Raw genomic sequence first — 25,828 nt, 5'->3', positions numbered from 1 at the left:
ACAGACAGACAGACTCCTCAAAATTACTTTAATTATGGTTAATGCTTAGATTAAAGGAAATTAAAGGAGATATAGACAACTTCCAGTGTTTGTACACAGAAGTGAGTTTCCAAACAGAATTCATGTCTGTCTCCACCCCCACTCCTCCCGTCATTCTATTGGCCGATCCAGGTCACTTCAGGCTATGGATTGTTGTTGCTGCTGGGAGGGACGCAATGGACATTTGTGTTCTTATGTCTAAATATGGCACATCGACTCACTGGCCTTGCCCCCGCGACACGACTATGGATAATCGGTTAAAGCTGGATGGATGGATGGTATTGGTACAGTAGTTTATAATGTTTTCATATGTCAGCGAACAGCACAATCTTCAACACCGGAGACGCACGATCACAGGAAACGGAACCAGACACAATCCCAAAATCACATCCTTATCCGCTCCCCTGTTTATTTGTGGATTTATCTCCGGTGTTTTTTCCCACTGAGACGATCGACCGGGGTGGCCATTAAAAAAAAGAAAGAAAAAAACAGAAGAAGCTAAACGCAGCAAGAAATAAATCTAGCAGTCAATGATGGTCCCATCTCTTATCCATGACCTAAATCACTTTCTGAGGCAGCCTGTGGCACTGTTGAGGTGTTATGGAAGCCGGGTTTGTTTGATAATAGCCGTAAATGCATTTGTATTGTTGAGTCTCATGTCTCACACGTTCCTCTTGACAATACAACCTATATTTTCTGTGGGGTTCAGTTCAGGCCAGTTGGCTGGTCAGTTAAGCACAATAATACCATGGTCAGTACACCCGTTACTAGTAGTTTTTGCTCTGTGGGCAGGTGCAAGTGCTGCCTGAAAAGAAAGATCAGCATCAACATAAAGCTTGTCAATGTACGGAGGCACACAGTGCTGTAAAATATCATAATAGATGGTTGTATTGAGACTTTGGACTCGACAAAATACAGTGATGATTTTGGTTCTGACCTGAACCCCACAGATAATCTAGGTTGTATTGTCAAGAGGAAGGTGTGAGACATGAGACTCAACAATACAAAAGCATTTACGGCTATTATCAAAGCAATCCTGGGCTTCCATAACACCTCAACAGTGACAAAGGCTCCACGCCACATTGATGAAATAAGTTGTTCAAAAGTAGCCCAGACCAAGTATTGACTGCATAGATTAATATACTTTTCAGATGGTCGACATTTCTCGTTTAAAAAATCACTTCTTTAGTGGTCTCGTAAAATATTCTAATTTGTTGAGATAGGATTTTTTGATTTTCATGAGCTGTACGCCATAATCATCAAGATTAAAACAAAAAAAGGTTTTAAATACTTCACTTTGTCTACATGAGTTTATGTACAAAGTGACGTTTCAGAAGGAACGATTGCACTCTCCGGCAGCAGCTTCAGACGCGGTGCTGCCGGGAGGGAGGATTAATAAATTATAATAATAATAATAATAATAATAATACAACTTTATTTGTATAGCACCTTTCATGACAGCTCAAAGTGCTTTACAGAGAAATGGAGAAAGAAAGAAGAGAAAAGCAAGGCAACTGCTGGGGGAGGGGAGGGGGGGGACAGCAACAGCTGCAGAACTGTCTCCTCCTGTCGGGCCGTGCGGCGCCGTGCGGCGGCCACTGGTCCAGACGTGGCAACTGCCGATGACAGTCGCGGCAGTGTACCGTGGCTCCCAACATGCGTTGCCGGTAAGACACATGCGTGGCTGGTTAAAACTCACCCGTGGCTCCCGACATTGCCTGTTCAACCATGAACCGTGTTTACCCGTGGCTTCCCTGTGAGGTTAGGGGTACGGTGTCAGCTTGGCTGGTTAAAACTCACGCGCGGCTCCCGACATGCGTTGCCGGTTAAAAATCACATATGGTTTCCCTGTGAGGTTAGGGTTTGGGATACGGTGTCGGATTAATGCGGAAACACTGTTGGCGGCAGTTGCTGATGCCGCTGCCGGCGGAAAATGCGCTCGCTCTGTCTCCAGGATTTTGCAGTGTAATGCGTGTGTGTTTAAAATGACCTGTAATGACAGATCTGTTCATTAAGTAGTATTGTCTGTAGTCCAAAGATGGAGGGGAGATAATGACTATCATTAGAGCTAAACATCCCATGCCATGTCCTTCTTGCTACATTAACTTTCCAAACATGGGCCTACGACGATAACACACATTACAGAATAATCAAGAAACATGCATTCACTTAAGTTAATGTGGCATACTAGAATTAAACATGCATGTGGCAGAATCGATCAAACATCTTCTATCTTCTGTTTTCATTATTTGGCACACAAAAGCTCTTGGAACGTTTTTATTTCCGTGTCCTCTTAAGTCCACTTAATACCAGTTCTAATACCAGACATCCTGCCCTTTAACGAGAGCTCTAATGTAAATGTGAACACTTTATTCAGTGTGAAGGCGGGGGGATAAAACAAGGCCTGTGGGCTCGGCCGGATTAAAAAAACACTTTCCCTTCCATTCACAAGTTAATTGATAAAGAACAGCTTCCCTCCTATTCACGAGTTACACAAGTTATGTTTATATTTAATTGGACGTTTTTAATACGTTTTAAGACTTAGGCCTACAGGATTTTCCTCGGACAGAGTGCGATAGGTCATACTGGCTTGCTAGGGCTTCTGGGAAAATGAGGCACAATGTAAAGTCTATGGTCAGTCATGGATCCGCCCATTGCTTCCTAGTTCCCCGTTGCTGCTGTTGTCTGGACTGCGGAAGATTTTGCAACACTATTACAAAAAACGGTCACACCATTTTAAACATTAGGCCTGCTGTGGCTCAGGAGGTAGAGCAGGTCGTCCAATGATCCCTGGGTCGGCGGTTCGAATTCGAAGTGTCACTGAACCCTACATTGCCTCCTATGAGTTGGTCAGTGTGAGCTCGCCACCATTGGTGTGTGAATGTGGGAAGTGAGGACGCTGGCGTTGACTCTTTGCCACTTCACCATTCATGTATGAATGAATTAACCATTGTAAAGTGATTTGAGCACTTTTATCACTAAAAATGCAATTCATTAAATCAAACCAAATGGAACCTTACGCGTCCATTTGATTCAATTTGTACACACTGTATGGAGGTCATTGAAATTAAAAAGTTTGAGAACCACATACTGCACACTAAATGGAACAGAGCTTTAATTAGTATTATCTGTAACACCTCAAGAACTGCTTGAGTTTGGTAGACGTGACAGATTGATTTACAACAGGCTGTTTGACAGGCAGGAAAGCCTGTGTCCTTAGTTCATAACACGTCATTATGCTTCACATTACAGCTGTACAGTATGTGTCACTCTGATGTACTATGAGGTTACAATGAAAAGCTTACTTACATAGAATACTTGAATAATGCACTATCAACTTTTAAATGACCAGTTGTCTGATTTTCACCACTTCATAGGTCACTGATGAAATAGCCTCGGAGACCGCAGGCATTTTTACTTTGAAAATAAATTTCAAAGTAAAAAAACCCAAATAATAATTAAAAACTAATTTGGGCGAACCAAGCAGGAAAAGTGGCAGAATAGTGGGAGTGAACCTTGTCTTTCGCTAACCAATACGAGTGTAAGCAACCCTGGCTTTTTAAAGGATGGACTTTCAAACTGATGATGTAGAATGTTTAATTCTGGTAACACCGTAAAAGCTAGGTGAGAAAACAACAGAAAAAAGGACAAATAATTACACATCAGATATAAGATATAGGCTACTAGATATAACAGACATGCAAGTTATCTGACCAAAATGTACTATAAAGTCATTTCAATAAAATAGTTAACACGAAATAAATGACTGTAACCTGTGAGTTACAATAACATCATGAATTGCTTTAAACAAATGACAATCTCGCAAACATGAAATAGAAATCACCATAGACATTTATATCCTTTTAACCCAACAACCATGAAATGTAAGTTACTGTATTTAGTATATTGTATGCCCTCAGTGGCGGCCTTATATATGTTTCAATCGTTTCAATTGAAACGGGCCTCGAGTCTCCAGGGGCCTCCCAATTTTTTTTTTTTTTAATGTTTAATCAAGCAAGCTGCTTTTGTGTATTTTATACTTGGCTGTGTATGCTGTTCATGCTTTGAAGTCCGATAATACACACTGAAAAACAAAAGAAATGTTTTTTTATTTTTTATTTTATTTTTTTATTAATTATTAAAATTATGACGTCATGAACGGGGCCTCCCGATCCTTAAGGCCGCCCCTGTATGCCCTTTAACTAACAAGTATTACAACAAGGTTTAACTGCTTTAAATGTACACTTTAGTCCATTCATTCACGGTAATAGAAATAAAGTCTAAACCCATCTATTAATTTATTGACGTTACCCGAGGCTTCTCAAATTGTCTGAAAATAGATCGGCAGAAACACATTCACTTCAAAGAAAGGCTATTAACGTGAGGTAACACAAATGCAAAAATAAACATTATTGCAAATAATACAAAGCAGCAAAGATCAACTGTACTGTACCTTGTGGCCTCAGCCAGGTGCTTAAACATAATAAACGTTTGGTTGTGTTGTAAACACTGAAATGTTCCTTTGTTGGCGCAGTTGTTTGCATTGCTCTGTACCAGTGTCATATCGCGCCAAACAGTACTCTTACTGAACCACTTCCTTCCGGTCTCTCAGTAAGCCAGAGTCCAGCTTAACGTTGAAGGTCCAAAGGCTAGATAGTCCCAAAAGGCGACAGCGCCCTCCTCTGGCCAGGATGAGTAACTGTAGGGCCACTTATGGAAAACAACACTTCATACTCAAGATAGCTCTTAAATGGTTATTTACAACGAGTGCAGAGGGACGTCGCTCCAAATGTGGTGACGTCAGTGTTCTCTACTGTGTATTGGACCTTTAAAACATTACCGCGGGGGTGACGTGGGGAGGCGGGAACATACATTAGGTTGGTAAACCAATAGGAAGTTGGCGTCAGTTTCCAGCACTAGTTAGATCCGCCCCTCTATGACCAGAAGAGCACAGGGCTCTTTCAGGCTACTGATTGCCTGCATTGCATTATGCACTATATTGTACATACCTGGATTAATTGAATGCAGGTATGTACAGAACTTGTAAATAGGAATTGCCATTGATTACAATTGAGTTATATTAATTTGTCTCAAAATACAAGGCAATGCTGCCTTGCATAAACTAGCGCAGTGCCGTTGGAAATGCATGCCCCACCCAGTTATAATGTCTGTGTCCTTTTTGTGCCCATATATGGAGTTCTTTGTCCGGCATGCCCAAATATTGAGTTGGCTAATTTGGGCCCTGTCTAGAGCCCGGGCAGAGGCTTTTGTGCTGGTCCTGGACAACTGATGACATCATGGACACTTGGAAATACTAATATCTAAAAACACATATTATCCACATAAAAACCCATAAAAACCACAGGAAAGTGTCTCTTGTCTCCCAAACATCATTAAAATATGATCTAGTTGCAAAAGGGGTGAAAGGGCCCTTTAAGGACGCGGTGTGAGCCGCTAGCTAATTTCAGGGGATATAATAATAATATGAGCCATTTGGCTCACAGCCTGTGAGACGTCCCAAATTATGTCCATGAGATAAAAATAAATCGGAGATTAATCCGAAAATGCATAATAATTATCAAACTACCTCCAGTACCCCCCTCACTCGCTGTGTGAAACACAGCACGCCTGTTCACACACAGACACAAACACACTCCTCATTGGACAAACACAGATGCTCTCTCACACGGTCTTCGTTCCATGGCTTCTCTCGGAGTGATTTAGTATCCCGTGATCTGAGCTCTGTGGACGGGATTGAATAAATCTCATGGGCTCTGTGGCGGTGGCCCATCGCATGTCGACGGAACGCCTGATGTCATTTGAAGGTTAGGCGAGCACAGGATTGGGCCTAATGTAGTCTGCCAGCCAGGCCGCGTTGGCTGCTGCTGTTGTGCATCATAACTATGAACATTGATAGAGGCACTTCCACACGCACTGGCAACCACGCGCGTGTCCACACAAGCACGGAAGCATGTGCATATACACACATGCACAGTACACATACACGCGCACAGAGACACACGCACGGTTTCTCACATGGCTGGTTGACATATCTGCCTTCACTTCCATCCCTCGTCCTCGCTGCCTGTTTGTTTTGTTCTTCATGTTTCATTGCACGCACGCACGCACACACACACACACACACACACACACACACACACACACACACACACTCACACACACACACACACACACACACACACACACTTTGCCATTTTCTTTGTTTCTCTAATTAATTATACAACATTGTCAATCCTGTTCTCACAACGCACTCGCTCTCATTCTATGCCATTAAATGTTACATTGTAATGTTCGCCCTTCCTTCCTTCCTTCCTTCCTTCCTTCCTTCCTTCCTCTCTCTCTCTCTCTCTCTCTCTCTCTCTCTCTCTCTCACACACACTTGAAGTTCATATCTCCCTGTTCAGACACAGAGTTTGAGAATCAATCAACTGAAACTAATAGTAAAGGTAATTAGCTGTGCTGAAAGCAACAATGGAGAAAAGCATCCAGCCAACTATTTCATTATTGTATTACAATTTCAAATACAGGACAGTATGTGTTTTTTTGCATCTGCTTTATACTGTTGATGTGTGATGCAAAGATTTCAACTTGCATTGAGATTTCAACTTAAATTACTCCTATGAATTGGCTAAGGGTAATTGTTTTGGTCTTTTACAGAATAATAGAACCTTTTAGAATCTCAGAGCCAGCCCTCGTGAGTGGGAAGAAATTAATTTGTATTTGATGAAACGAATGATGGGGACACATTAACTAAGTAGTCAGTCTCTCTCAACAAGACCCATCAATGGATAATTAGTTGTAGGCATGAATTTATTGACAGACTGGCCATGCTTGAGTGTAGCAGCATGTCCAGCAGGATTAAAGCCGGCCCTCACAGACTGTAAACACTACTTTATGCTGGATGAATGGTGATATAATACATTTTTCCCATTAGTATATAGAAGCTTGTGATTGTCAGTATGCACAAACAAGCTGGTAATGGAAAACATCATCAGCTTGTTTCCATTATGATCACATTAGCACATCGTTATGCAGCGGTGGCGGTGGATCAGGGGTAGAGTGGCTGGATGGTAACCGCAAGGTTGCTAGTTCGAACCCAGGCTCTCCCAGAGTTAGTGTCGAAGTGTCCTTGAGCAAGACACTGAACCCCTAATTGCTCCCGATGTGCTGGTTGGTGCCTTGCATGGTTTCCGCCACCATGTGTGTGTGAATGGGTGAATGTAATGCACAATCTATGTAAATCGCCTTGGATAAACGTGCTACTGTATATAAATGCACCATTTACCATGTATGCATGCATGTGTACTATATTGCACATGTGTGTATTTTTGTGTCTTAGGTCACATTCCCACCTAATACTTCAGTAGACTCGATGCGAATGGGCGGAGAAGTTGGGATTATTGCATATTGCTGCGATTTGCCTTCACACTGTCATCCGCAGCAATTGGAAACGCAGCAGGGGGGACCTTTATCCATTCAGTACTTTGGTCGGCCTTTGGCTGTTGGAAATGTGCTATATAAATAAAGTTTGATTGATTTATTCATAAACTAGCCTACACAGTGAAATATATGGTGATTATACTCATAACGTGCATGTGTCGTGCCGTCTGGGACTGGACCCCCCCTCCTCTCTCTCTCTCTCTCTCACTATACGCATGCAGCCACGCACTGTTCTTTTGGGCATGGAGGCACAGCGCTGAGCGCACTGATATAACAGACAGCAGCGCAAAATATTTACAAGTTTATCGAGATGAAAGTCCCTACTCCCCAGTCCCCACACAGTGACAGCACTCCATGTTTACGGCACGCACAGACAGACAGACAGACAGACAGACAGAATATTCTGTAGGCTATAATACACTGCAGTGTTTTTATGGGTTTCCTTAAGCAATTGATTAATGTACTCGTCCTCATTTCGATCAGGGCTTCAGTCTCCTCATTCAACCACGTCTATCCACGGTAAAGGGACATCTTTGCGCTCTGTAAAATATGCCTTCTCCGTCTCCAACTGTGTTCAGCTCCTCACCCGCCCACATTGTTTGCTTCATTTCCTTTATTTACTGCGGATTGCATTCACACCTGCACCGAATCGTAATCAAGTGCGATTGGAAGCGAAGCGAAACCCCCGTTTTTGCTCGGAGTAGAATGTGGTTCTTTAGGATTCTAATGAGCCTTCACACCTGCCAAACGAAGTGCACTTTCTGACAATGCGCAGCAGGATTCATTTTAATCGCAGTAAAGCTTTCTGGTGTGAATGTCACCTTATTCTACATACACATGCATCAAGCATCCATGGCATATTGATGCGCACAGCCATTATGTCCACCTCTGCACTGATTGAATCAACCTGATGGAGATTTCATTACCAGAATGGTATTGTGATTATCAGTTCACAAGGCCAAGAAAGGCCGACACCCTGGTCGATACACAGCTATGTCTAGATGATTGCAGAGGAGTGATTGATCAGCATGAAGAAGAGGAGATGGAAAAAGCAATACTCTTTCTCTCTTTCCTCTTTGTATTTCTCTTGTATGTCCTTTCTTGTAGACAATTGTGGGTGGTTATTGAGTCAAAGGAACGGTGTTCTTCTTGGATTACAAAGGACTTCTTACAACATAGGTTGTAAGAAATTCCCCAAATCTTTGTCTCTCTATCCTTCGTTATTCTTGAGAATGCCCAACCGATTGACCCTCGTGTTTCGCAAAGGACCTGAGGGAGTGAAGTCGGTCGGATTAGCGGTTGTCCAGAACAGACAATCTGACATTTATATAGGCATAATATGCCATTTATTATGGACATCCGGCTTGCCAGTCCGCTGATCCGACCAACACAAGTAAACTGTGTATAAATACGATATGTGAACAAGTAACAGACATCTGCATAGCATAACTGGCATCTATTTAAATAATCAACAATAAGTTAAACAAGAAACTGTGCAATATTGTTGCACATACTTGTTGTACATCAATAATGTATTTTAAGTCATATTGGTATTGTGAGTGTGACTAATCAAATGTAAGCACTTATGTCATCTTTGTGGGTGTTCTGCCTTGTCTTAATAGTGTTTATGATGTGGTGCAATTATGCTATAAATGTACTGTATGTATGCTACAGTATTGAGAAATCACCAAAAAGCAGTATATTTGTGATTCATGACACAATGTGCTTTCTGAACATCAATGATGCGTTGCAATCAGTTGTACAGATGAGAGGCTCTTATGCTGTCTTCTTGTCATAACAAGCAGTTCATTCTGATGCATGTACACTTGTGAAGTATAGGTCTGATCGTCAAATTGCCAGGAGGCCACTTGGCCTTGATGGGAAAGTCTCAAGATGTCGATAGGAAACACTCAGGACTTCACTGAGATGAGTAGAGATGGAGACTCATCTCCATTACCATGTGTCTTGTTGTGTTTCTACTCGCCCACCACACACACACACACACACACACGCGCGCACACACACGCACGCACACACACACACACACACCCCGCCCTTGCTTTGAGCTTCTCAACAACATAGTGTTTGCTTTGTAGATACACGGCTATCCAGCTGCTCATTTAGAAAAGTTATACATTTTTGTAATGTAAAGAATATCGTTTCTCCGAAGGGTCTTGTTTGTAATCTTCTTAAGCCATTTTTTAATTCCGTAGTCAAAATTTGAGAGGATTTGAATGAATAGTTGGCAAAAAGACAGCATTTTCCAGATTCTAAACATATGCTGATGTGTGCAATATTCATGGTGTTTGAAGTTTCCACCAGTCCAAGAATGCATTTCTGGGCACAAGGTTTGCTTCACAAACAGGCTGTTATTATGGGAGGGTCTGACATAAATCCATGAATAACGGTTTTGAAATGGGTCATTTATTCCCAAGCCTCAATGGGAATGAGGCCAGATTGTTTTGTATTCACCCATTAAATAATTTGAAATCCATCAGATACGCCCCCCTAAGATTCATGAAAAATGTGTTTTCGTGGTCGTCTTTCACGGAAGAAAGACCAATTGGATTATTGAAGAAAGTGTCACGTTATACTGACCTGTGCAGACATTTTGTGTTAGAACTATCCTATCCATGTGTCCACAATATATGTCTCTGCAGCTTTGACTAAAATCATATTTCAGTGGAAAGTCATGGGTAACTTTATTATTATTATTATTCAGCAAGCTATGACGTTGCACCGCAAGGTAACAGGGGAGGAGTTCCATCCTGAAAAGAAGCCAGTTACAGCCTATAGAGAACTGGACTTGAAAGAACATTAAAGTGAAATGAACGTTCTTGTGTTAGAGAATAACATGTCACTAGAGTTTAATTTAATTTACAGAATGAAGAAGACCCAATCCAAGTAAAATATGCAATTTACAGGAATGTTACTGCACAATGTTACCCTCTGTTGCCTTTATTTTGCAGTGCTAATGCTGTCTGTCTAATAGGGAGCTGTTTTATTTTTTCCCTTTTGGTGTATTAAACACCATTATTATAATTATTATTATAATTTAGCTATTGAAAAATAGCTAATAGGAATTAGCATTCGTGGTGCCGAGGGCAGACGGGCAGACGTTATAGTGCTTTATAGTGCTGATGGACGATATGGAGATTGAGTTGAGGTTACAATTCCCCAGAGTGTCTGACCGTCACAGACACAGAGAGAACCCGATAAACTGACTGGCTCGTCTTTGCACTTCCCTTATTCCCAGAGCTCTCGTTCTCGGACTCCTGTTCTCTGTCGTTTCTGTCTTTTTGTGCTTCCTTTGCACTGCTGCACCTCCCTCCACTTTGTCTTGTCTTTGTCTGACAACCAGCCTCCTTCCATGTACTTTGTCTGACAACCAGCCTCCTTCCCTGTCCTTTGTCAGACAACGAAAATACATTATTTTCTAAAAATACCTATTCAGTTGAGCGACAGCAGTAATTTCCGACGACCATAATAATTGTTAAATGCAGTTTAGTCCGCCCCCCTGTCAAAAATAGCTAAAATCCCTAAAACGAAAGAAAGCAGCAAATGAAAAAGAAATTACACTCATCTTTTACTTTCTCTACCAACCTAAAACATGAACCTTGGTTGAAAAAAACGAAAGTTGTCCTTTAAAATCCAAAGTAAGGTTACTAGTGAAAGCCAACATGCCTATTCACCTTGGACTATGCAAGGCAGAGCCATGTTAGACTAGACCTACGTATCCTGAGACCTTGGTCACGGTAACATTCAGACAGACGGACACATTGCATCGTGGACATAGAATCCATAACAGAACCACTGGAGAGTGACTGGGTTCTGACACCCCTATTAACCTACAGGATATGTTCATACCCGCACCGGCCAAGCCATGTAACCCCACACCAAAACACACACACACACACACACACACACAGTCACACACACACACGCAGCAAAGGTCGTCGGGCTCGGCGGCCCCATAATCATTGCTTTTGAAAAGTCATAGTATGACCTAGCTGTATGTCGGGAAATAATCCATGTGAATTATTTGCATAACAAGCAGTGCATAGAGAAACACTGGACAACAATGAATTGCTCCAGCTAATGTCAGTCACCTGGAGAAGTGTGAATTAGTGAAAACTAAATGTCTTCACGGGTGGATAGCAGGTCAGACTGATTCTGTCATGTTTAGTATTATACATGAAAACATCTAATGATATCTATTCTACATGAATAATGTACTACTGTCTCTGTCTCTCTCTCTCTCTCTCTCCACTCATTCCTTTCTCTCTGCAGGAATTCTCTCTGCTCCGATTGGACGACGTGGAGGAACAGCGAGTCACCATACTTGGCTTTTCTGTCTTCAATCAAACCCATCCCTTTTTCCAAGACTTCCTGCTGAGCCTCAATCGCTCTTGGCAGGAGAACTGTGACCACGCCCCATTCGCTGGCACACCGGTCAGTGTCACATTTCTTTGTACACTTTTGTTTTGAAGCTTTTTGTGTTTTCGTTCAGACCTTTTTTTCCAGCCCCAATCTAAGCAGCTCATAGCCCCCACTCAGCTGGCACATATTATTAAGCAGATTGATTGTGGGTCAATGTGTGTGCGCATACACATCACACAGAATGAGGACTCATTCTTTAATTGGCTTCATGAAATTCTTGTTTACTAATCTAATACAATTTCGGTGGGAGAAGGTTCAAGCAAGGTTGCAATAATCACACATATTTACAGTTTAATAACTTGCTCTCTATTCAACATTTAAATTAATATTCACCATGGTGTATGATTCAGCCCTTTTCTAGTTCAATTACAAAGAGACACGCCTGGCCTCTATCCAATGCATTTGAATGGAGTTGAGGCTGGATATGCAAAGGAGATGAGAAAAACATGCTTTCTTTTCTTTAGCTACTGCTCGCACAGCTGGATGGTAATTGGAGTGGTCAGAGTAAACTAGTTAAAGTGGGGGTAAGAGAGGGAAGTGCGGGGTGGAGAGAGAGAGAGATATGCTTTTCAATGCTGTCAGCAGATCAAAGGGTGTCTATGTAATTGAATAATCTTTCTACCAATCTACAGATGGATTAACCCCTCGCTGACCATGACCCACTGACATGTTAGGCACTGTGGTGTGTAGCACAGTATGTGTATCTTGCACGCTGTGTGTACCTGCATAACATAGTTTACACCCCGTTTCACACCCCCCCTCCCTCCCCCCACCCACCCTGCAGCTCTCCTCGGCGCTGCTGTTTGATGCAGTGCATGCGGTGGTGTCTGCGGTCCAGGAGTTGAACCGCAGCCAGAACGTGGGTGCCACTCAGCTCTCGTGCAAATCCTCTAAAATCTGGGAGCATGGCACAAGCCTTATGAATTACCTGAGGATGGTAAGTGGAACTGTGGAACAGCTACTAGCCAGGGAGCCACAGGCCCAAAAGCTCAAGGAATAGAGATTAACCTGTGATGTCATGACATACTTTTTATTTGTGTTTTTTCTATTCACTTGGTCATTAAAGATGGAGTGCCGTGATTTTTTTCCACACTTAAACATGATCATCAGGTGTATTTAGGTGTATATGAGGTATACTTTTTTCCAAAAAGTGTACAGTATTTGTTAAAATGATAGTTTTATGTGGACACACCCACCAGTTCATTAGGTATGCGTGAGTTTAACCGTAGCACCACCCACCTAATCCAGTCCCTCCGCCTCCTCCTTTAAGACCACCCACTTGTCCTAGTCCCTCCCCCTCCTTATAAAAGGACAGCCCATGGCTCTGCCCTTTTGTTTACAAAATGACAAATTGGTGTCTGTAATGTAACAAGAACTCATGTTTTTGTGAATGTTAGAAGTGAACACTTCCCATATTTCTGAGATATCGTATAAGCACCATTATGCACTTATACTGCCACCATCCATGTATAGGCATATAATCCACGCATCCATACCATATCAGATCTGTTTTTTCTGATTTTTTATAATTATTTATTTATTTCCTCCAATTATATTGACCCTATTGTCACAATCAGCTCAGCTCATCATCCAATTAAATCATAGTTTAACAGCAGAAACAATTAGTTTGATAGATCATTTAGCATGAATAATTTTATTAATTTGCCAATATATTGTAGGCTATTGATTTCCTCCAGCTAAGCACCCTGGCATTAAAACTGTCCTTTATTGACACAAAACACTTGCACTGCCCTAGGCACATGATGCTCTGGACAGGACAGAAGACTCTCCACTCTTGCTCTGATCAAACTCAATTTACAACATGAATGTTCCTTCTGACTGCATTGTTTCAGCAAAAGTCGCCAGATTTAAAGAAACAAGCGGCCAAGTCCACAAAAATAAGTCACAGAAATTGCCTTGAATATTTATGAAAACGTTTCAACAACACCAATCCTTTTAACAACATATTAATCTGAGGGTCCTTCACATGAACCATTGGTCAAGTTAACCACATCTCCCCTGAAAGTTACTTATATGAAAACAAGCCCATGTCGCTTGTAATAGCCAGACATGGCAACATGACTTCCAGCGCGACACAACAACAGATTCTAATTCTTGACTTTACAGCCTCGTATACGTATTAGGACCTACATACAACAGCCAACAAGAATGCACTGTGACACTACACTCTGTATCAAAGCCCGACCACTGTGATTATAAAAGAAACAACCTACTCCTTCCTTGAGAACAACAAGAGCAACAACTACAGCAGAGCAGGTAGACTATAAGGCTGGTTTGTTGTGGTTTCCTTGATTATCCTGAGGACCCGACGTGAACATTTACTTGCTTCCAATCTAACGAAAAACAGTCTGCTCTGCTGTGAACTGGTAATGTGTGAAATGACTGTTTGAAAATCTGCCACACAGTTAGGCACAGAGCAACAAACTGGCTGGCTGCGCCGTTCAGTTCACACGTGTGTATGTGGCAGGCAGCTCCGCCCACAGAGGTTGTCGTATTTAAAAATTATATATAGAGGGGGAGGTGCGTGTGTGCGTGCAACTTTTTTACGTCACACTATCCGTGTTTACTTCATTGGCCCGTTTGACCGTCAAGTGTTCAGCCTCCAGGAAGAAACCCTAAATACAAAGTTATTGCACCATTGCACATAAAAACGACTCCAGGGTGTCTAATGAAGTACTGTCACCCCATAGACACATGAAAAGCTGGAAAAATACAAAAATTGTGGCACTCCATCTTTAAGGTCCACAGAATGAGAGGTCTGCTCTGCTGGAATCTTCGCGAAAATAAATGTTCCAAATTTCATCATACTTTAAGTAACATAGGGGGTTTTCATGATTCTGAATCCATTCTAAGCATTAGTTTTGCACGAAAAACACTCCTTGGCCTAAATTTGGCCATAGCCACTTTTGAATGCATGATTAAAGCATGATGAAATTTGGAAAATTAAAAACCTTAGGTCAGGGTTCCCCAATAAACTTTCCTCAAGGGCCATATTTTTTTTTTTTTTAAGATATTTTTTTTGCGGCTTACGCCTTTTATTGATTTTTGAAGGGACAGACAGTAGGCTGACAGGAAACGGGAGAGAGATGGGGGGATGACATGCAGTAAAGGCCGTGTCGGGTCCGGGAGTCGAACCCGCGGCACACTGCGACTGGATTACCAGTCCGCTGCCCAGACCGTTACGCTACGGCCTGGGCAAGGGCCATATTTTGACTAGGGTACCAGGCTGGGGGCCGAGTCGGTACGCGCGAGGTCGAGGTCTTGCCCTGAAAATAAAATTTCAGGGCAAGACCCCATTTTTTTTTTGGGGGGGGGGGGGATTATTCGAGGGGCCACAAGGGCTAATTGGGGAACCCCGCCTTTGGTTATCTATGGTGTGGTATACAAAAATGGCCATAGGTTTTTTCGCGATGTTTCCGGCAGAGCAAACCTCTCATTCTGTGAGGCTGAAAAATACCAACTTGTACTATTTAAATACAATATCAGACAAACTAAGATGTCAAACTAAACGTATTGATTTTTTCACACACACCCTGTGTTAATGGGAAAGGATATAGAGCTCACGAGTTTCCCACGCAGGCAGATAATAATGTACTATACTGTATCTGTGCGACCTCATCATCCCGTCCAGAAATATAAACACTGTCCACCGAGTCGGCATGTCTCATTTATTCCTCCTCATTATAAATAATTATAGATTAGAGAGGGAGAGATAAAGATGAGCTGTCAGTGACTAAAACATATATATATACTTATTAGGGAGTAGTAGAGAGAGCTAGCGGACAACCCCCACTTAATGTGAATGTGACATGTATTCAATATCACACTGTTTTTATGTTCCAGTTTGCTCTGCGAAAGACTAATGACTCTCAGTGTTAAGCCCTTGTCCTTTTTAATGTCACAATCCCTTTAAGTAGAAGTATCAATACTGCAGTTACTACTACTCTGTTACAAGTAAAAATCCTGAATTAAGGTCCAAAAGTAAAAGGACACATGCAGAATGCCCCATTTCTAGTTTTCAAATGTATTAAAATCTTTTGAAAATAGCAGATCTACATTAATACGAATACACTGCCATCTTGGTGAGATTAATCTCACAGAATTGCGACATTAATCTCAGAGATGAATGTCGTTTTTTTCACTGAGATGGCAGTAATAAGCCTTTGTATTTACAAGCTCACAATGCGTTGCATCGCGGCGCATTGTGAGCTTGTAGATCAGCTATTTTCAAATGGCCGAAATGTACGTATATAGGGCTGAAGTGGTTAGTGGATGTTTTGTAATAATAATCAAAATCTAAAAAGTAACTAAAGTTTTCAAATAAATGTAGTGGAGTAGTACAAGTACAATATTATTATATTACTTTCCACCATTGATTATCACAGCATTAAATCAGTCCTGAGAGACAGTGCTGATTTCATACCAAAAGGACAGCTGCCTGTGCTACACTAACAAAGACAATTGCTGGATTTTGGGGTCTGACGTTTGGCATGTCTCTGTGTCGGACAGGTAGAACTGGAGGGTCTAACGGGTCACATTGTGTCTCTGTGTCGGACAGGTAGAACTGGAGGGTCTAACGGGTCACATTGAGTTCAACAGTAAAGGCCAGCGCTCCAACTACGCCCTGCGGATCATGCAGCACGGCAAGGATGGCTTAAGGCAGGTAAAGTCACTCCACATCATACAAGAAGATGTCTCTTAAAATATCTAGGTAGACCGCTGCTGTGTGTTCATCTTGGCGGGAACCCCCTTTTGGTGTTCTGACCCTTCTGGATGGGAACCCCTCTTGGGGTTCTGTACAGTATGTACAGTATTCAATTTCTTTTTTTTTAGTGCTGCTATTGAAGTTTTTCAGAAAACATACATGGATTTAGAAGGCGTTTTTTAGAATTAGCCTCAGTCCAAAATGCGTTAAGAATAGGGATGGAGCCCGAAAATCGGGTCCATTACAAAGCCGGTTCGGCATTTATCAAGACCCGAGTATCAATAAGCGTTTGGCTTGTCGAGCCTCTTGTCGGGTATAGCCGCAGCGGCTGACGTCGTGGGCCACTCGCTAAAAAGGGGGCTTGGACGCGCCGTGCTTGCTGCCCAAGGCAAGCACGGTAAGACGTTGCCATAAATTATTAATCCAATTCATCATAATACGTTTGGGGAAACTCAAACCTCCCTGCCATAGACTTATAATACTGTATCTCCCGCGAATCGATTGAATAGTCTCACATAATACGTGACGTATTCAATGTGCAACTTCTTCGTTGCCGAAAAGGCAGAGCTAAAAGTGTGTATACACCTTAGAACTGTTTATTGGCATACAAACTCACAACTGGCCAATAAAAATAAGGTTCTGTTCTTTCCACAAAATAATAGCAATTGCAAATGCTCGATAGTGGGCTCGATAAGGACCCGGCTCAATAAGCCTGCTCGATAAGGTGATCGTTATCAATAAAACCTTAACGAGCTCCATCCCTAGTTAAGAATAAAGAAGCTCATAAAGAAAATATATAAAGGGAGTGCAGATATTCCTTTCTTCATCTTCAGTTCTCCTGAAATGACTCGGGATCAGTCAGGCAGTACAACAGCGCTATCAGTACAGTGTTAATGTGAGAATTTCAACCAGAGTTATTATAAATCACACCTGCTGGTTGTGTTACTGGAGAGAGGCAAGATGTTAGACTGTGACTATTGTACTGTAGGTGGAGGCACTGTTTATAATGGTGACTAACACACATGCTGTTGGCAAAGCTGCAGCTTGGCAGAGACATAAGGGATAATGTCAACGCTAGCAGCTGTTTCTTCTACACAAGAATACACACATAAAGGCAGAATAAGATGCACATCACAAGCTGATACTTCAAGCCTTTTTGCCTCCACCTCCACACTGACTTGAACCTGTGAAAAATAACAGAAAAGAGTCAAATGGATGTTGAACAAAACTTCTTCCCGGACTGGAGTGTTTTGTATTTTTCCAACACAGCTGTGAGCTATTCACTTGATGATTCATAATACCCCAGGCCAGGGCCCTTACCTATCGGCCGTCGCTGTCCCTGGTGCTGAAATATCTCCTTAGCAACCTTACCTCGCTACAGTCACTGTCTCTGGTGCTGAAATATCTCCTTATGGCCCCTACCTACATACAGACTGTATGTATTTGTTTTGGCGTTTGTGTGTGTGCATTTCATTCTTTTCTTTTTTCACATATAACACATAAATATGAACAACACAAAGACAACACCGTGCAAGAAGGATAAATATAAAGTGCAGAGTTATGATCATAGTGCCTAAACCATGCCCATCTGATGCAAAACACCCTGAACCATGCCCATCTGATGCAAAACACCCTGAACCATGCCCATCTGATGCAAAACACCCTGAACCATGCCCATCTGATGCAAAACACCCTGAACCATGCCCATCTGATGCAAAACACCCTGAACCATGCCCATCTGATGCAAAACACCCTGAACCATGCCCATCTGATGCAAAACACCCTGAACCATGCCCATCTGATGCAAAACACCCTGAACCATGCCCATCTGATGCAAAACACCCTGAACCATGCCCATCTGATGCAAAACACCCTGAACCATGCCCATCTGATGCAAAACACCCTGAACCATGCCCATCTGATGCAAAACACCCTGAACCATGCCCATCTGATGCAAAACACCCTGAACCATGCCCATCTGATGCAAAACACCCTGAACCATGCCCATCTGATGCAAAACACCCTGAACCATGCCCATCTGATGCAAAACACCCTGAACCATGCCCATCTGATGCAAAACACCCTGAACCATGCCCATCTGATGCAAAACACCCTGAACCATGCCCATCTGATGCAAAACACCCTGAACCATGCCCATCTGATGCAAAACACCCTGAACCATGCCCATCTGATGCAAAACACCCTGAACCATGCCCATCTGATGCAAAACACCCTGAACCATGCCCATCTGATGCAAAACACCCTGAACCATGCCCATCTGATGCAAAACACCCTGAACCATGCCCATCTGATGCAAAACACCCTGAACCATGCCCATCTGATGCAAAACACCCTGAACCATGCCCATCTGATGCAAAACACCCTGAACCATGCCCATCTGATGCAAAACACCCTGAACCATGCCCATCTGATGCAAAACACCCTGAACCATGCCCATCTGATGCAAAACACCCTGAACCATGCCCATCTGATGCAAAACACCCTGAACCATGCCCATCTGATGCAAAACACCCTGAACCATGCCCATCTGATGCAAAACACCCTGAACCATGCCCATCTGATGCAAAACACCCTGAACCATGCCCATCTGATGCAAAACACCCTGAACCATGCCCATCTGATGCAAAACACCCTGAACCATGCCCATCTGATGCAAAACACCCTGAACCATGCCCATCTGATGCAAAACACCCTGAACCATGCCCATCTGATGCAAAACACCCTGAACCATGCCCATCTGATGCAAACACCCTGAACCATGCCCATCTGATGCAAAACACCCTGAACCATGCCCATCTGATGCAAAACACCGTGAACCATGCCCATCTGATGCAAAACACCCTGAACCATGCCCATCTGATGCAAACACCCTGGAAAGAGTGAGAGCCGTGGGTGAAGGGCTTTTTGGCTGCAATTTTGGAGGTATAAAATGCACACTCCCAGGGGGTCCAGTGGATCTGAAAGCTCACATCTCAGGTTGAATCACCCAGAGGGTACTACCAAGCCACGCCCTGGAAGTCCTCAAGTTAACCCATTTTGACCTGAGATCAGATTGTCTTCTATATCCTGACAGTCGATTTTTCAAAAATAGCAGACCTACAAGCTCGTAGTGCGTGTAGATCTGCTATTTTTCAATAGCTAAAGCATAACATAATGCTATGTGTTATGGGTTAAAAATCAAATTAATTGTTTGTAGAGTTCTCCACTCTGCTGTAACAACATGGAACTGCCGTCCCCCTTAGGTTGTACAAGACATTACTGTACATCGAGAAGTGTTCATGCCTTTATGAAGAGGCTGAATGAACAGCTCCTCAGTGTGTGACTGTATAAAGCCCTAAAGGACATTGAATCATCCAACATTCAATTTATTCCCCTGACTGAGTATAGCTGCAGATCAGTGATAGGTTTGTTTAAATGATATTGATAAAGCCTGTATCTGCCAAAGCTTTAAAAAAGGGCTTGGTGTGTTTAAATCTAGAAGCTATATGGGCTGATCTGCATTGAATTCATGTGGAGAGTGGAGATTGGAATGTTCTGTTAAAGTTGTTTAATATTATAGACATAGCTAGACAAACGCTACCGCTATCCAGAATTTAATTGACCCTGCATGAAACTTTATTTTCAACAAAAGCAAACACTCCTGTTGAGTTGGTTTTGTTTAAGCAAGCCAGCTGCACTGTGGGAATCAAACAGGGAGTCTGTATTTGTTTTCCTTTGGTTCTGTCTATGTTTATCAATGTGAACTCTCTCAAGGTTCAAGGTTGTCTTTATTTGTCTCCCTTGGGAGAAATTTGTCTTGGAGACAGAGTCACGTTCACATACGAAAAGGAAAAACACCATGAAACGCCCAACACCTCTCAGCAGCAACAATGATGAGCCGCTGCTATATTGATTGGTTGTGCACTTCAAATAACAAAATAAAAGGTGTTCTCCACCTCCATGACAAAAGGTTGACCTGTTCAGGCACAGTACAGACTGACTGAAGTAGACTATGTGCTCTTTCCTGAAGTACTATTAGAATGTATTGTAGCAACAGTGTGCACTTGTAACAAGCTCTTCAACTAGTAGCAGTGTGTACTTGTAACAAGCTCTTACATATAACTAGTAGCAATGTGTGCTTGTAACAAGCTCATAAATATAACTAGTAGCAGTGTGTGCTTGTAACAAGCTCATAAATATAACTAGTAGCAATGTGCACTTGTAACAAGCTCTTCAACTAGTAGCAGTGTGTACTTGTAACAAGCTCTTCAACTAGTAGCAGTGTGTACTTGTAACAAGCTCTTACATAGAACTAGTAGCAATGTGCACTTGTAACAAGCTCTTCAACTAGTAGCAGTGTGTACTTGTAACAAGCTCTTCAACTAGTAGCAGTGTGTACTTGTAACAAGCTCTTAAATATAACTAGTAGCAGTGTGTGCTTGTAACAAGCTCTTACATATAACTAGTAGCAGTGTGTACTTGTAACAAGCTCTTAAATATAACTAGTAGCAGTGTGTGCTTGTAACAAGCTCTTTGGTAGAATATCTTCAACTTATTCAGGGACACAGCTAGAGGAGCCGAGTTGCACATTATATTGTGTGTTTTATTACACTAATGTACTTTTTTCTTCCCCCAACCATTAAATCGGGCCCAGTCTACAGAGAACACTATTACGAGCCCACTGCTGCTGAGGAACTTGATTCGATTTTTCAATGTGAAGGAGGAAATCATGGAATAGAGAGGGGGAGGGCGCATTGAGTGTCTATGGATTCCTCTCCTCCGCTCTCTTTTGATTTCCCTCATTGAGGAGCATTATCACCACAGGTCTCCAGTGTAGCTTGGCTCAGCATGGCTTGGCTTGGATCTTTCTCTGTGCCTTCAGGCTCCAGCAGAGATGAGTACTTGTAGAGCAGAGCTAATAGTCTACAGTATAAGGACTGAAGCTTGAGCTGATACCACCAAGGTGACACTTCTGATACCCTATTCTACTATTCTACGTACGTACGTACGTACGTACGTGCGTGCGTGCGTGCGTGCGTGCGTGCGTGTGTGTGTGTGTGTGTGTGTGTGTGTGTGTGTGTGTGTGTGTGTGTGTGTGTGTGTGTGTGTGCATGCGTGCGTTAGGGCATTCATTAACAAATGTATGCATCATGTATGTATCATAATTTTTTGCTCTATGTGTGTGTACAGAATTCAAATGACTTCTGTCACGGACAGAAGTCATTCTTTCCCTTTGCATTCCGCACCAGAGCGCACTCGTCCATTAGTTTGCATTGCATTCAGAACGCGTCCTTAATTAAAAATCTAACTGCAGCTGTGTCTGGCTCTCAGCGGTGTCCCACTATTGACTGGCTGAATTTGAACTGCGTGTCAGAGAAGTAACAGATAGAAGCGCGCAAAATCTCTCCGTCTCCGGTCAGTGCAGGTTGTTGTTTATTTGCATGGCTCAGAAAATAAGTAACAAACTAACATGAGGAGGAGAAGGTTCACGTCGTGAACGTGGAAGGCACTGGAAGCTAACAGCAGATTGTATTGTAATAATGTGCCAAACTGCTGCTTGCTGCTGTAATGTTAATATAGACATATGTCTTCTATTGTGTTCTGAAGGTCGGCTGCTGTAGGCCTACTGCCACTAGTGTTAATGCGTGCCAATTATGTGTGCCAATTATGTCCCCTCTCCTGTTCTCTTTTCTGGTCTGTGTACCAGTGCACAACGCACACTTGCGTGTGTGCCTGCACTGTTTAGTATTTACTATTACATTTTTATGTTAATCAGCGCTTTGCCATATAGATGATACATACACTGTGCCATATTGGAGAGGCCACTGTGTGCGCAGTGCACACACACACACACACACACACACACACACACACACACACAATCATACAAGCACACACCTCCCTCTACATTAATACCCAGGCACAGGCATTATACACACACATTGTCATCCCACTGTATGTGCGTCAGCACTGCAGCTCTCTGGTTTAGTCACTGGGAGACAGCAGCCCTCTTTTGTTTTTCTGTCTTTGCTCTTTGCCGGCTGGAGATTGAGAATAGATCAAAAGAATGGATGAGCTGCTTTGCAAAATCCCCAACAACCGTAACGGATTTCAAGGCTGCTTGAAACTGTGTGGATTGGGACCGGGACGCGTGCATGCGTGTAGTTGTTTGTGCAAGTCTCCGGCAGTGTCTGTGTCGTACATGATCCACAGTTGCATTAACCTGTACAGTTGGTGTTCCTCCCGGAAGATTCTATATCCCTGTCGCACCTCCACCGAAGGCATAGTGTGCATCAAAAGGGCATCCTCTTCTCTGCGTCGGGCCTAAGCCTGAACACATACCTAAATGTTGTTAGCTTTATGCCTTATTTATATGCCGATTGCCCCTCAGGCCGTCAACCCTTGCTCTGTGATCCATGAGCAGATGCAACATTGAGCGTCATACGAACCTCCAGCCACTTTCCCTGCCCTTCACAGCCAGGTCTGCATATCGATCTAGGCTCCAGGATCCATACAGTCATGGATTCGCAGTAGAAGCGTTGCAGCATTTTCGAGGGATGCTAGTCCCCCCCCAATGTCTGGGGGGACATTTTAATGTTTGCTTAAAAACAGCACCCCCACCAAAAAAAACAGGACCCCATGCAGCCAGGTCTATAGACTTTTAATATCTGTCTTGTCTTCCACTCAGACACCCGTGTGTATTTATTGTTGTATGAGCTCTACATACATGAATTTATATCTGCCCCCCCCCACCCCCAAATATGGCCATATAGATGCATTTTTGTCTATAAAAACATCAATCCATGAATTGATTTGACCTGTACTGTATGTGTTGATAATGTGTGTTTACTGTGTGTGTGTGTGTGTGTGTGTGTGTGTGTGTGTGTGTGTGTGTGTGTGTGTGTGTGTGTGTGTGTGTGTGTGTGTGTGTGTGTGTGTGTGTGTGTGTGTGTGTGTGTGTGCGTGCGTGCGTGCGTGCGTGCGTCGTTTTGTCTGCAGTGACACAGACATTGTAGACCGTGTTCTGTGTGTTTTCCTCACTGTACATCAACAACTGATTAAAAAACACTTGCCTGTACTTAGTTATCCTGTAACCACCCACGGCCACGCTCCTCTGTTCTTGGAGACTGTCATCTGTTATGTGACGTGTGTGTTGCGTTGTGTACTGTCTCTCTCTCTCAATTAAATTCAAATGAGCTTATTGGCAATATGTGAAAACATGATGTTTACATTTCCAAAGCAATTAGTATTCTACTCTATCTCTCTCTCTCTCTCTCTCTCTCTCTCTCTCTCTCTGGACGGCAAGATCTTTTTGATCATTCTTTCAGAAGTAGTCTTTGATTCTGGGCATTCTCTTTTCTGCCAGAAGTTCAGTGTCGGGAGATGAGTGGGTAAACAAATCAAATGTAGGCACTGATTAACTTCAATATGCCAGAGTCTTTGAGAAACTCTGCAATTTAGACTTGAATGAAACAGATGGAAACGTTCTATGACCATGCAAGCTGGGGCCTGGGGCAAGTGTTTTGTATTTATTTCTTCATAATGACACTAAACACAGATCTTTAAAGAGGATTGCTTAAGCGTGTGCTGACTGTGAACTCATTTAAATGGGTCTTATGTTAATAATTGTCCACTTATAATGACAACTGAAAACGGTATTCTTGTACTTATTTAAGTCAAAGTGTTTGATCATCAGTATGTTTAAAGCAATAGAGTAAAGAAGTCCTCGTTCATCACCTGCATCACAGAAGTGTTTCTCTATCGTCTCTAATCGTCTCATATAGTCATTGTGTTCCAAAAGTCAGTCATATTTGATACAGTATATGTTTCTGGCGAAAATGTAAGGGAAATCAGACTTTGGTGCTGTGTTTAATATGACAAAAGTACCTGTTAATAAACACATTATTCTGATCATATCATAACTCAGTCTGTCAGATACACAGTACACATACAGTAGCTGTACAGTAGCAACACATCACACATTAATGTATTTGACTGTATATATGATAATAAAGTCAGGAAGGCCTTGTCAAGACTCTCAAAATCAAAACACCAAAACTCAGGCGACGAGGAATAACCTTAATCCATATACTATTGAGACAAACGTACAAACAATAAAACTACGACGACATGCGCAACACTTGAACATGGACACGGAAAATAAACACTCTAGCGCTCACAGACTGGGCTCAGGCGGACCTCTCAGGTCATTCCACTCCGAGTGATCAAGGCAGATTGGCAATTGGGAGAGGGGAGCGGCAGATGGGGGATTGGGAGAGGGTATACAGGCAGTGACCATGACCAGTACCGAACACAATCAAGAACGACACTTTCACAACACGTCCAGTGAATGAACGTGTGCAATGAGTGCACCGCCATCAAATACATGGTAGATGGTGCATTTATAGCCTATAGTGCCTTTATCCAAGGCGCATTACAGTTATTGTGCGCTAATTACATTCACCCGTTCACACACATTCATACACCGATGGGCGGAGGAAACCATGCAAGGACACCAACCTGCTCATCGGGAGAAATTAGGGGTCCAGCGTCTTGCTCAAAGACACTTCGACACTACAGTAACTCTCGGGGAGCCCAGGATCGAACTGGGAGCCTTCCGGTTTCCACTCGACCTCCTGAGCCACTTGCCGGGGGGGGCGAAACATTCTGTGGCCAACATGGGATTTGCAGCAAAGGGTATACCGCGGGAGACTTGATGATTTGACAACGACTATTCTACAGTAGATTTGTACATACTGACCTGTACATATACTGGATAAACAGAAGTGGCAAAATGAAAAGATAAGTGCAATACAGGCAGAACGAGTGGAGTGGCAAGGAGTGTGAAGCCTTGCTGATGTGTGTCTGCTTCAAGAGATTGACCAGTAATTAATTATCTTACTGAATGTGTCGACTCTGATTGAACACATGCTCTATCCAATCGTTCCAATCGCGTTTTTGAACACTGAACACAAGTGCTCTCCCCCCTCTATCCTTTTGACCCCCCCCCCCCCCCCAACTGACTTTGTGAAGGTCATGTAAATTCTTCTCTTAAGAGGATAGTGAAGGTGAGTGATATTGTCCTCAAAGCGTAATAACTCTTTGTGTGTGTGTGTGTGTGTGTGTGTGTGTGTGTGTGTGTGTGTGTGTGTGTGTGTGTGT

At 42.7% G+C, this 25,828-nt stretch overlaps 1 protein-coding gene across 3 annotated transcripts in view; it reads left to right on the top strand.

The window, feature by feature from the left end:
• Positions 1-25,828, top strand: part of grik4 (glutamate receptor, ionotropic, kainate 4) — a 233,162-nt gene that overhangs the window by 170,358 nt on the left and 36,976 nt on the right. For all 3 annotated transcript variants that reach the window (XM_083772591.1, XM_083772590.1, XM_083772589.1), the window contains 3 exons: positions 11,791-11,952; positions 12,725-12,877; positions 16,520-16,624. In XM_083772591.1, the coding sequence (XP_083628717.1) occupies positions 11,791-11,952; positions 12,725-12,877; positions 16,520-16,624 (420 nt within the window). The remainder of the gene's footprint in view (positions 1-11,790; positions 11,953-12,724; positions 12,878-16,519; positions 16,625-25,828) is intronic.

Source organism: Protomyctophum parallelum, assembly GCF_964188405.1.
Source record: "Protomyctophum parallelum genome assembly, chromosome: 9".
Classification (NCBI taxonomy): domain Eukaryota; kingdom Metazoa; phylum Chordata; class Actinopteri; order Myctophiformes; family Myctophidae; genus Protomyctophum; species Protomyctophum parallelum.
This window is presented reverse-complemented; position numbering and strand designations above follow the sequence as displayed.